The sequence below is a fragment of the Lepidochelys kempii genome, chromosome 3 (assembly GCF_965140265.1).
Source record: "Lepidochelys kempii isolate rLepKem1 chromosome 3, rLepKem1.hap2, whole genome shotgun sequence".
NCBI lineage: Eukaryota > Metazoa > Chordata > Testudines > Cheloniidae > Lepidochelys > Lepidochelys kempii.
In genome coordinates this window covers 190,560,147-190,572,267 of record NC_133258.1, presented here as the reverse complement: position 1 = coordinate 190,572,267, position 12,121 = coordinate 190,560,147, and the positions used below count along the sequence as shown (strand labels likewise).

Below are 12,121 nucleotides of genomic sequence, written 5' to 3'. Positions count from 1 at the left end.
TTATGCTGTACATACCTGTTTAATATATTTTTGTGATTAAATAATCTAATTATCCAAAACGTTAGCTTCACTATTTATTTCTTGTCACTGCTAACATTTTTATACGTAAGAAAAATTACCACACAAAATATTGTTAAAGTTAGATTTTAATTTCTTCTTCCTTTTTCTAACTCTAGAATCAACTTCACACCTTCAATGATGTGTGTAATAATGAATCGTTAGTTTCGGACACAGAAACGTAAGTAGGAACATTATTTTGAGTACTTATGTTTAAGCACACTAGATAACTGTAAGGTTTCTCCGATAAAATTGTTTTAAATTTTCGAGTGTGGGCAGTAAAAACATTCTGAGATTTTTCTTAGAAATATCCTATATAATGCCTCTAGACTTGTAAAGCATTTGAGAAGAAATAAAATACCAATTACCGGTACACACCTCCTTCCAGTTTAGCTAAAAATTAGATTAAAAATAAACCCTTTTCCATCTACCTTTGAAAATAGATTGAGAGTCAGAGTAGAGAAATAGTCTGGAAGAGAGTTTTAGGATTAAGAGGTATTCTAGTGATAATCATAATACTTAACATTTATATAGTGCTTTAAATTTTCAAGATATTTTACAAATATTAGCGACATGCAACATCCTAAGGAGAGAAGTGGTAAATGTCCTCCAGTTATCTGAAGTTTATTGGTGTCGACAAAGAACTTTATATAATCAGAATTGCACTGTCAGATTTCCACCACTAGAAACAAAAGAGAACTGTAGAAGAAAATGTGTATATCAGAAATATGGTATTACAATTTTGCATTAACTTTTTTTTGTGCTCAATGGAATGATCTCACGTTTAGTGTGTCTGGTTTATAAAAGTTGTCTGGTAACAGTATTTTGAAACATGGTAATAGGTATAACGGGTAAAGTGAATTTGTTCAGTTTATGTTAAGGACCTATCATTGCAACATTTTTTTCTACATTAAGTTCAAGATACTGGTCATTTGAAACTGGGAAAGAATGATAGGATGTCTTCTAGTTGAATATCAGACAATTATTTTGGAGAGAATGAGAATTAAATTTGTATAATTTCCAGACAAAAGTGAAACTTTGAACCCTTTGTCTAGAAGAAAATTCCTGCAGATAATGAATAAATAGTGAGACGCAGTGGACTGATGTGGATCCTGGGGAACTCCTATACCATGATAGAAGGCAGAATGAGTCAATAGCAAACTTCCTGCTTTTACTTACAAAATAAATATACACACAAAAGAAACCCAGAATAGAAAATAGAAAGGACAGTTGTCATGATAATTAGGCACTTACTTCATACCTTTCACTGTGTTTTCATTTATTATATATTTATAGGCTATTCTATAATGCTATCTGTGAAGCATCTGAGCAGCTCACATTCATTTAATGAACTAATCTTCCATAAAGTGGGAAGTGTTGTTATCCTCATTTGACAAATGTTATATTTAGGGAGAGTTCGTTTACACTAGGATTAGCAAATGAAGAGAAGTTCAGTTTATGTGCTACAGACAATGACTTTGCTCTTGTACTTATCAGTGTAACCCTACTCAGATTGATGGAATTAAATTATGATGGAGTTAAATCTAAATCGGGGTTTACATTTACATTTTAATAAATTGTGTTAATTTAATGTGGAAACAAAGATTAAATTTATTAATTTACATTTATGTAAGTGGGTCCTTAACCTTGTTTAATAGAGTGGACCACAGTTTTGCTAACTGGATACTTACTAATAACAACACCTGAAAAATCATGTGGCAATAGGGATGGCAACTACCACAAAGGAGTAAAGAAAAAAATAAAATACCTGAAAAAAGATACCTTCTTAAACTGTAGGTGAAGTAGACTATTAACATCATATAAAATAATTTTAGTTGTAGAGTTAACATAGTAAATTACAAAATATAGACCATCCATTTTGACGTGGATGGTTTTACCTTTTTGTGTCAGTGAAATATTTGGAAGGGCCTATCAACTGATTATATAGCTGGTGAAAGCACAGGATCAGTGTACAAACTATGGCTCATGCTTGTAATTGTGACGACTCCCAAAAATATGAAGAGAACCTTACATGTAAAGAAGATTCCTCACATACAAAGTATTCTATGCTAATTCCAAAAAAATGAACCCTTGTCTGTGGAATTTTTCTAATAATTCGAAAGAAAAGTACCCCATTTCATGTGTATCCAATCTAATATAAACATTGCAAAAGGATTTATACTTAATAGATTAAAAATGTTTGACTTGCAAAATTCTTGTATAACAGCACTTGTGAAACTGAATCAAGGAGGGGATGGGCATAGTCAATCTTTCTGGCCTCTTTCCATCCTAATTTTTTTAATGTTACTAAAAATAAACTGAAGTTCAACTTTGAAACAGTACAGGTCACTGATAAAGAAAATCAGTAGCTAATTCAGAAAAGAGCCAAAGTACCAAATATGGTTATCAATTTTAAATTTAAATAGTATTATAGTCAGATAATCTTTTGACAAGTTTATCCAATGACCTCACTACACATTAAGTGGTAGGGGCTTGTTGGAAATGGTGTGTAAGGGCTGTTCAAGGGTGAGGGAGCCGGAGAATGACTTTCTGCTGCAGCTGCTGATCAGGTCAGCGTAGGGATGCAGAAACCTACCCACACCTCCCTCAGGTGACTGAGGTGGGGGGACTATATGTAGGTCCATGACAGTGCAGGAAAAGCCCTTTTTTACCTGGACCAGGCACAGCAGCACCTACCGTCCCACCTCTGAAAGTAGTTAAGTACTGGGTTTTGTCAGAATCTGCTGTGGGCATTGTGATAGTTGCTCCTTTCTCGGGTCGTGGTGGGGGCTGGGAAAGAATGAAGTGGGGTTTTTCACCTTCCCCCAGGGGGTTCAGAGGGGCTTAATTGGAGTGAACAGGATGTGTGACTTAGGCCATGATGTTGCAACTCATTATGTAAATTAGGGGTGGACATCCAGTGCAGGTATTCCATAGGGTAGGAATACAATGATCAGATAAAATGAATTGGTAAAGGATTTAAAGAAGTGGAAATAGAGGGGGTTCAGGGCTCCTATGACTGGTATGGCAGGGAGCCAATCCCCCCCTTCCTTTATAGTCCCTCATTAACCCTCATTGGAGCAGAGGGATGATGAGGTCCCAGCAGTGGGTTGGCTGGGAACCAGGATGGGTAGGTACTGATGGAAATGTCCTGGGTATATATTGAAATGATTATGGAAATACCTGCACTGTATCCTTTTATCTCCTGGGTACACATCTAAAGTTATGGCCTAATTAAACCACATCCAGTGTCTCCTGTCCTCCTCCTAGCTTAGCCAGACAATCATTCTTCTCTTAGAATTTACAGAAATCCTCTCTTTTCTTGGATTACAGAAGAGGGTGAATAGACCTGTTTTTCTTCTTAGCACCAGATGCTCTTAACTCTGTTATTGGGATCTTTACCTCTCAGTTGTAACCTCACTCCTCTTCAAACCACACAGCTAGAACCACATTTGTATGCTTCATATTTCCAGGTATTAATGTCTTGATCTTGCCACATGCTAAGCACCCTTAACTCCCATTGAAGTCAGTTAGTGCTGAAGGTGCTCAACACTTTGCAGGAGCTACCCTAAGAGACCACTAAAATTGCTTTTTTCAGTAATTCCTTCCATATCTCTCTAACAAATTTAGTGGTAGTACAACCAGAGTAAATCCACACAGATTCTTAGCAAATTGACACGAGTTCCTTGAACACTAAAGAATTATGAAATATGGATATTCTGGGAACATTGGGTAAGAGGTACAATGTATTGCCATACCCCTCAGGTATTTACTAATTTGTAATTTATCCTGACTTGAGGACATGTTATCATATGTGTATTTAGAAAAAAGTTTGGGAGTCTGGTATCTATAAATACTTGAGACATGGAACACAATAGTTTTTCTTCGAGTGCTAGCTCATGTCCATTCCATTTTAGGTGTGTGTGATCGCACATGCACTGGGGCCGGAAGTTTTCCCTCAGTGGTATCTGTAAGGGACCAGCTCTGGCGTCCTCTGGAGCGGTGCGCACATGCTGCAGTGTAAGGAGTGCTGCTGGATCCCCCCACCCTCGGTTCCTTGTTACCCCCAGTGACTGTGCTGGAACATCTCCTTGCTTCAGCAAGCGCTTACTTACCAGTGGTTTCTCTTAGTGTTGTACGTAGTTAGAAAAGTAGTTCTTTTGTTTTCTTAACAGTTAGGGTGTTAGTGTTGTAGATAGATTAGATAGTCCCCCTCTGGGACTTAGCCCAGGGACCAGGCGTGCCCCGTTTCCCGGCTTTAAGCCATGTGGTTGCTGTCGGAAGCCTATGGTGATTAGCGACCCTCATCAAAGTTGCTTGACGTGCTTTGGAGGAGCTCATATCAGTGATAAGTGTTGCATTTGTAAAAGCTTCAAGCCCAGGACAAACAGGGAGTGGGACATAAGACTGAGTGCTCCTCCTAGAATTGGCCCTTACTCTGGGCTCCGAGCCCCTGAAGTCAGACTGGACAGTGAGTGCGGCTGTGTCAGTGCAAAGCGCGCCTCCAGCACCGGCCTCCCAGCACCGGTCCCAGTCCCTGGAACGAGCAAAGAAGCAAAAGGAGCACCAAGGGAGAGGGCATTTCATGGCCTCCCATGTAGCAAAGGGAAAATCTGGGAAGGGAGCATAGATTCTTAAGGGACAGTAAGCCTCCAGAGGTCAGCCAGGCACTGACATTGCCAGCCAGGCCAACTAGCCCTTCTTGGGACCCATCGCAAACCCCAGGTAGTCACAGAGGTCCCCAGCACCTGGAAGTCCCGTCTACTCCAGAGGCCTTCCAGGGTGCAAAAGACATTGTCTTTGCCGGTGCCCCCATCCCCTTGTCCAGATGTGGTTGTCTCCAGGGGGAAGCGAGCACTGGGACCCATACCACGGTCCCCTTTGGTGCAGCATCGCTCCCAGGCATTGCAGTGGTTGGTGTTGAAGCGACAATCCCCGGGGATGTGCTTCTGACCTTCCCAGACCTACTGGAGTTCCCGGCACCATTCACGGGACTCTTGGCACAAGTCCCCCGTGGGATGGTGTTGGTCGTTCAGTGGCCGGCACAGGGCCACGGTGCACCACCGGTCACCAGAATGGCAGCGGTCTCCAGTTAGGAGACATTGCTCCCCGGCACACAGGACCCCAGTGGAGCCACGATGCGGCTGATCCCCACAAAGGCAACGCCTGGGAGGGACAAGAAGGGTCACGTGCCCCTCCCCAGACACCTCTGGAGGGGCACATTTGGCAGGGAACCGCAATGGCTGCAGCTCCTCTAGCACGGCTGTATCGCCCCCAGCCCTTTCACACAGCTGCGATGCTGCATCTCCTTTCTCCTGTCTGGGGTCTGAACAGCCCTGCCAGAGGACAGGGCTGGGGACTGGGGGCAGTACAGCCATGGTAGAGGAGCTGCTGGCATGGGGCTGGCCGGCAACCCCACATTCTGTTCCTTTTGCTGCTGCAGTTCCTTGCTGATACCCGTTGCTGATCCGCCGCTCCGTACCCTGGCCCCAAGCAGACGCCAGGATCTGGAGTTCTGTTACAACCCCCCATCCCACCATGAGTGTCATGGAAGCAGGCAGGAAGAGTATCCTGAGGCCTCATTGGCACTGCAGTGGTCCCCAAGGCAACACCCTTCTTCCTTCTCCTCGGAGGTACTGGATCCCTCAGGCCAGATGTGCCTGATTAAACCTGGGGGTGCTTCCCCAGTGCCATCGGCCCGTGCCTGGGCCCAAGGCCAATGGCCTACCGTATGGCAGTTCTGGAACCTATATGGGTTTCTACAGGCACCAGGGACACTCATGCAATGCTCTGTATCAGGGGCATCAGAGAGGAGGTCGACCACCGTTTCTTGACCACTCCCGGATTCAGGTGCAGGGTCTGAGCGAGGTGCCCGCAAGCCTTCTCCAGCTGCAGTGGAGGTCACCCAACCAGAGGAGGCAGTGCCAACCCCTGTTCCTTCCCTCGCCTTCTTGTTGTCCTCGTCTGATGAGGCAGTGGCGGGACCATCACAGATGGTGCCACAGGACGACGCCAGGGCACGTCAGGAGCTGCTGAAGAGGGTGGCAGTGAGCCTGGCGTTACAGGCAGAAGAGTTGGCAGAACCCTCTGATGCTTATTTGACAGCTTGGCCGCGGTGGCCCCTTCCAGGGTGGCGCTCCCTGTGCATGAAGGGCTGGGAAAGCTTGTAAAAACTGTATGGCAAACCCCATCCTTTCTTCTGCCCATCTCTAAGAGGGCAGAAAGGAAGTATTACGTCCCCGCTAAGGGGTTCGAGTATTTATATCCTTTCCTCGCCCTGAACTCCCTTGTGAGCTCAACGGACAATGAAAGAGAGAGGTAAGGGCAACCAGGCCCGACTCCCAAAAATAAGGATGGCAAGAGGCTCAACTTACTTGGGAGAAAGGTTTATTCGTCTGCCAGCCTCCAGCTCCGAGTGGCGAACAATCAGGCCCTACTCGGGAGATATGATTTTAATGTTTGGCAGTCAGTGTCCAAATTTGTGGACTTGTTGCCTGAGCAGTCCAAGGTAGAGTTCCTTGCCATCCTTGAGGAAGGTAAAACTGTGGTAAGGGCCTCTCTCCAGGCTGCCTCTGATGCGGCAGACTCGGCTGCAAGGTCCATGGTCATAGCCATGGCAATGAGGCGGGCATCGTGGCTGATGTCCTCCGGGCTGCCAACAGAGGCTCAGAGCCCAGATTGGATAAAATTGTAAAACCAGAAGATTTTGAGAAGCCTTTTGGTTTAAGAATCACCTTACTGGTATTCGCAAAAAGAAAAGGAGTACTTGTGGCACCTTAGAGACTAACCAATTTATTTGAGAATAAGCTTTCGTGAGCTACAGCTCTCTTCATCGGATGTTGTAATTCTTTACCAGACATTCAGTAGCCAAGAATTTATATGAAATGCACAGCAAATAACAGTGTAGAAATTCTTAACGAGGCCCTGAGATTATGCATTTCTAGACCGAGAAGGTTTCTATCTAGACCAGTCTCAAGCTCCCATGCATTGTTTCCACAACACCAGAATTTAAAACTTTAAAACTTTAAAAATTTAAAACTGTTCAGTTTCTCATCCCTCTCCTAGCAGTTTCAGATATCCTGTCACATTGATCCTCCATAGTGCCTGAGGGCCTTGTTTTATGAAAGAGTACTAGCTGATTAGGATTGCCAACTTTCTACTCGCACAAAACTGAATGCCATTGCCCTGCTCCACTCCTCCTCTGAGGCCCTGCCCCCCGCTCACTCCATCTCTCCTCCCTCTGTTGCTTGCTCTCCCCACTGGAGCCCGCACCCCCTGCCGAAGCCCTCACGGGAGGGCTTGAGAGCTCCGGCAGGGGGTGCTGGCTCTGTTGTAGGGCCAGAAATGAGGAGTTCAGAGTGCGGGAGAGGGCTCCAGGCTGAAGGAGTGGGTGGGGATGTGAGAGGGGATGAGGGGTTTGGGGTGTAGGAGGAGGCTCAGGGTTTTGGATTGTGGGAAGGGGCTCTGGGATCGGGGCAGAAGGGGTTGAGGTGCAGGGGGGGGTGAGGGCTCTGGCTGGGGGGTACAGAAGGGTGCTTCGGGCTGGGGCTGAGTGGTTTGGAGGGCAGAAGGGGGGACTCTGGGCTGGGGCAGGGGGTTCGGGTGCTGGGATGTGTGAGGACTCTGGCTGGGGGTACAGGCTCTGGGCTGAGGCTGGGGATGAGGGGTTTGGGGTGCAGGAGGGTGCTCCTGCCTGGGATCAAGAGGTTTGGAGGAAGGGAGGGGGAGCAGGGCTTAGGCAGGGGGTTGGGGATTGGAAGAGGGTCGGGTGCAGACTCTGGACGGCGCTTGCTTCAAGCGGCTCCCAGAAGCAGCTGCATGTCCCCGTTCCGGCTCCTATGCAAAGGTGCTGCCAGGAGGTTCTGCGTGCTGTCCTGTCTGCAAGCGCCACCCCCGCGGCTCCCATTGGCCATGGTTCCCGGCCAGTGGGAGCTGAGGGGGTGGTGCGTGGGGCGGAGGCAGTGTGTGGAGTGCCCTGGTTGCCCCTATGCGTAGGGGCCAGTGGGGGGTCCAAGGTCCGCTTCTTCCTGGGAGCTGCGTGGAGGCTAGCAGAGAGCCTGCCAGTCCCACCGCGCCGCCAACCGGACAGTCAACGTCCCGGTCAGCATCCCTTTTTGACCGGCTGTTCTGGTTGAAAACCAGACACCTGGTCACCCTATAGCTGATAGCTGAGGAGATAGTCAGTAGACTGTGTGACATCTTGTAAGCCAGTTAAGTCTCATATATTACTTTAGGTGATGGGACATTGTGTTCTCCAAAGGGTATAAGGCTGGTGAGTGTTTTTTTCCCTTAGGTTCTGGAATTACTACAGGAAAGGAAAGAGAAAGGCAGGCATTGAGCACTCATAACAAATAGCTTTTGATGGTGAAGGTCTCTTGAGGCTTACCATTAGTGACTGGGTTTTTCAGAACAGTTAGGGAATTGACAACCAGTGCTAGGAAATTAAGCTTTACTTGCAGGCTCAGCTCCATGCTGCGGACTCTGCCTCCCTCCTTTTTGAGCCTGTGGACTCTTGTTTCCTTACTGTAGGTGATCATCAGGACTGGAGATGCTGAGGCTGTAGTAGTGGCCATGAGGGCCTTTCACTCAAATTCCTGTAGCCCATCCCCGTGCACAACTGTCATAACTGGGTTGTGTGCAGGGAACAGGATTTTACCCCAACAGCACATCAACTACAGTCTGTGCTCTGAACACCAAAATTATCACACATTGATCCTGATGCCCAAATCTTGGCAAACAAATTGGTCCATCTGCTTGCGTGGGAGGAACAAGGATATATGTGTTCGTTTCCAGATTGGGGGGAACTCAGTTTTTAGTTAGGAAAATTCAATCCCGTTATCTCGTTCTATTTGACAATTTATTTTTTGATTGGCTCTTGGCAGGGAGTCATTCTGTTATGGATCAAACTAAAATGTGATTTTGAAATACCGTGCATGTGTAATTAACTAGGTGCATTGTCATGTAAATAACACAGACTTTTAAAACTATGTGAATTGCTATTTCAGCAAGATTTGATGAGAAGGTAAAGTTTAAAAATTGCTCCCCTAGAAAAGTAATTTGTATAATTTCTACTTTTGTCAGTACTTGTGAATACCAGCTGAACACATTTCAGATTCAAAAATAGTTTTCTTATAATTGTGAATATACAAATAAAATTGAGTAAAAGAACACTGTATTAGGGAAATGACTTAATATGAAATATAGACAAATAAAGAATTTATATACATATCAATACTCTTTTTCATATGTAGGTCCATTGCAAAAGAGCTTGCAGACTGGCTTATCAGCAACAATGTGGTTGAGCATATTTTTGGACCAAATTTACATATTGAGGTTTGTGTAAAATAATCTGATTTTTGGTGTATTTATGGAGGAGTAATTCTTTATTCTGTTAAATCTATCCTAAATATGTTCTCTCTTTGCAGATCATCAAACAGTGCCAAGTGATTCTCAATTTTCTTGCAGCTGAAGGGCGACTTAGTACTCAGCACATAGACTGCATTTGGGCAGCAGCGCAGGTATATAAAATATTTATATTTGTGAGAAGGAAATAAAACAGCCAGTTGAATTCCAGTTGGTCTTAGATTCACAAAGCAATGTTTCTTACTCTTTCCTGTTCGTCATTTACCATACTACTACATACCATACTACAGGATTTACCATGCAGTCATCTCTGCAACTTGAGTAAGATATGCAGATTTTCCTATACTGCATCTACACTTGCGAATTTTGCATCTCTGATTTGCTACAGGCACAGCTCCACCATTGAGAGCAATGATGGAAGCTGTAGGGTGTGGCTCATGTATTTATACTACTGTGTTGTCTAGTGAAACTGTCTGAGTCCTTTGTGCACAATAATTTACCACTGATAGTGCTACTCTGGAAAACTGTGGCTGTGATATTTACTACTGTAAAAGCAACCCTAAAATCTGAAGTTATAGAAAACAGTGAGATGTGGTATTGAATTTTCCCTTGGCTATATTGAGAACAAACTATTTGTAGATCATATTTGCTGACTTGTTTGAATTATTTTGTTTAGTATGATGTTTTCAATAATTCACTAATTGTTTTCAATAATTCTTTTTTTGTTAGAGATTTAAGTAATGCAGACATTTGTGTATTCTGATACACACACACACACTGTGCAAGGAAAAAACCTCAGTGTAGTGCAGAGGAATGAATAAAGATTAAGATATATTTGATCACAAGCAAAGAAAAGTATGACTTGGGAGTGCTTTTAAATTTATTATGATTTTGGGCTATAATACATGTTTTCTGTTTTCAAGAATATTTCTCATTTGTTTGATTCTGACACCAGAACAGATATATTAAAACCTATATCTGTATATTTTTATACTTGGTTATTAGTTTTCATAGAAATGGGCACCGATGGCTTCTTGTGTTATTAGTTACTGTAAGTTGGTTTTGAATGAAAGCTGCAATTAGATTGTCTGAAGAAGGTTGCTAGTGCTTTCTTTATAAAACATTTCCCAAGGTCACTCCTCAAAATGTTATTTTAAAATGACAGGTTTCAGAGTAGTAGCCGTGTTAGTCTGTATTCGCAAAAAGAAAAGGAGTACTTGTGGCGCCTTAGAGACTAATCATAGAATATCAGGGTTGTAAGGGACCTCAGGAGGTCATCTAGTCCAACCCCCTGCTCAAAGCAGGACCAATCCCCAATTTTTGCCCCAGATCCCAAATGGCCCCCTCAAGGATTGAACTCAGAACCCTGGGTTTAGCAGGCCAATGCTCAAACCACTGAGCTATCCCTCACCCCGAACAAGTACTCCTTTTATTTTAAAATGCCATTTATTAAAATAGTGTTAATGAAAATTAAGGCCTACATTTGTTTAATTAATAACATGTTTCTACAGTTTGAAATCAGTTTTTTTTCTTCATTGCTGATAATGGGTGCGGATCTTTGGCAGACTGTGTTAATTAAATGCAGAGAGCTGATACCATCTCTCTGTGGTTATCTCCTGATTTCTTTCTCCCATTTTCCTTCCTTATACACCTGTTTTCCTTTTCTCACTACACCGACTTTTGTGCAAGCACTCCAGTTCCATAGTACTGTTGGAATCCTGGTTTTAGACATGAGTTTTGTTGCTGTTGTGCTTTTCAAGGATCTTTTATATTCATGCAGCTCCATGGAGGTAGCAAGGAAGATAAACTGCCATTTTTAACTTTAAAAAAAATCTCTTAGCAGAGCAGTACTATTCCAAAGAGCTTAAAAGGAACAAGAAATAATGTTTTATCTTTATTACTGCTTCCCCATGTAATAGTTAAATCAGTGTCAAAGAGCCTGACCCATGGATAGCAATAGAAACACATTGGCGTTAGAGTTTAAGGCTACAGAACTCTGGGAATTGTGCTGCTTGTTCAAAAAGTAGAGATGGAAGGAAGAGTAAGATGGAGAGGGAATGACTGAATCCTGGGACTGCAGAAAGGAGATCTAGGCTGAAAGCATCATTTGTATTTAATTAATGTACTAAGCCAAAGCACTTCTCCACTTTCAAGAGTAACATTATCAATGCTGCAGCTTCAATGCCTAGATTAGAAGAGAGCTGAAAGATCTATTTAAAACTTAGCACTTTATTTTTGATATAATTTTAAGTTATAGCCTACTTTCATTGTTGCTTTCACATACAGTAACTACATCAGTATCAGTAGGTCTCATTCATTGGCAGAAGTTTAAGCTGCAGCTGTTAATTAGCTCTTTCAACCTTAAATCTGTGTTTCTTGCCTTTCATGTGTTTAATTTCCCAGACATAATGTTGCATTAATGTATTTTTCATAGAATTGCATTGTGTGTATTCTGTTAAGTAGGGAAATAAAGATGAAAAAAGCCCTCTGAACTCCTGAAATAGGGATTGGAAATAGAAACTTTTTTCAAGTTTAAATTTGATGTTTGTTATCAGTGCTCACTAAATATAAAAGAAACTTTCCTTAACAATAGTATACTCCAGATATGAGACTTAATTCTTTCTTTGCTTTGTGCTCAAAAAGATTCCTTTTTGCTGTAAGAACCTAGCAGGTCTAAATTGCTTCCCTGAAAAGAGTTTAG

The 12,121-nt window shown here is 43.3% G+C and overlaps 1 protein-coding gene across 12 annotated transcripts in view; it reads left to right on the top strand.

Annotated features, from left to right (window-relative positions):
• USP34 (ubiquitin specific peptidase 34) overlaps positions 1-12,121 on the top strand; it is a 266,198-nt gene that overhangs the window by 64,002 nt on the left and 190,075 nt on the right. For all 12 annotated transcript variants that reach the window (XM_073339379.1, XM_073339385.1, XM_073339383.1 and 9 more), the window contains 3 exons: positions 177-238; positions 9,309-9,390; positions 9,483-9,575. In XM_073339379.1, coding sequence (XP_073195480.1) covers positions 177-238; positions 9,309-9,390; positions 9,483-9,575 — 237 coding nt within the window. The remainder of the gene's footprint in view (positions 1-176; positions 239-9,308; positions 9,391-9,482; positions 9,576-12,121) is intronic.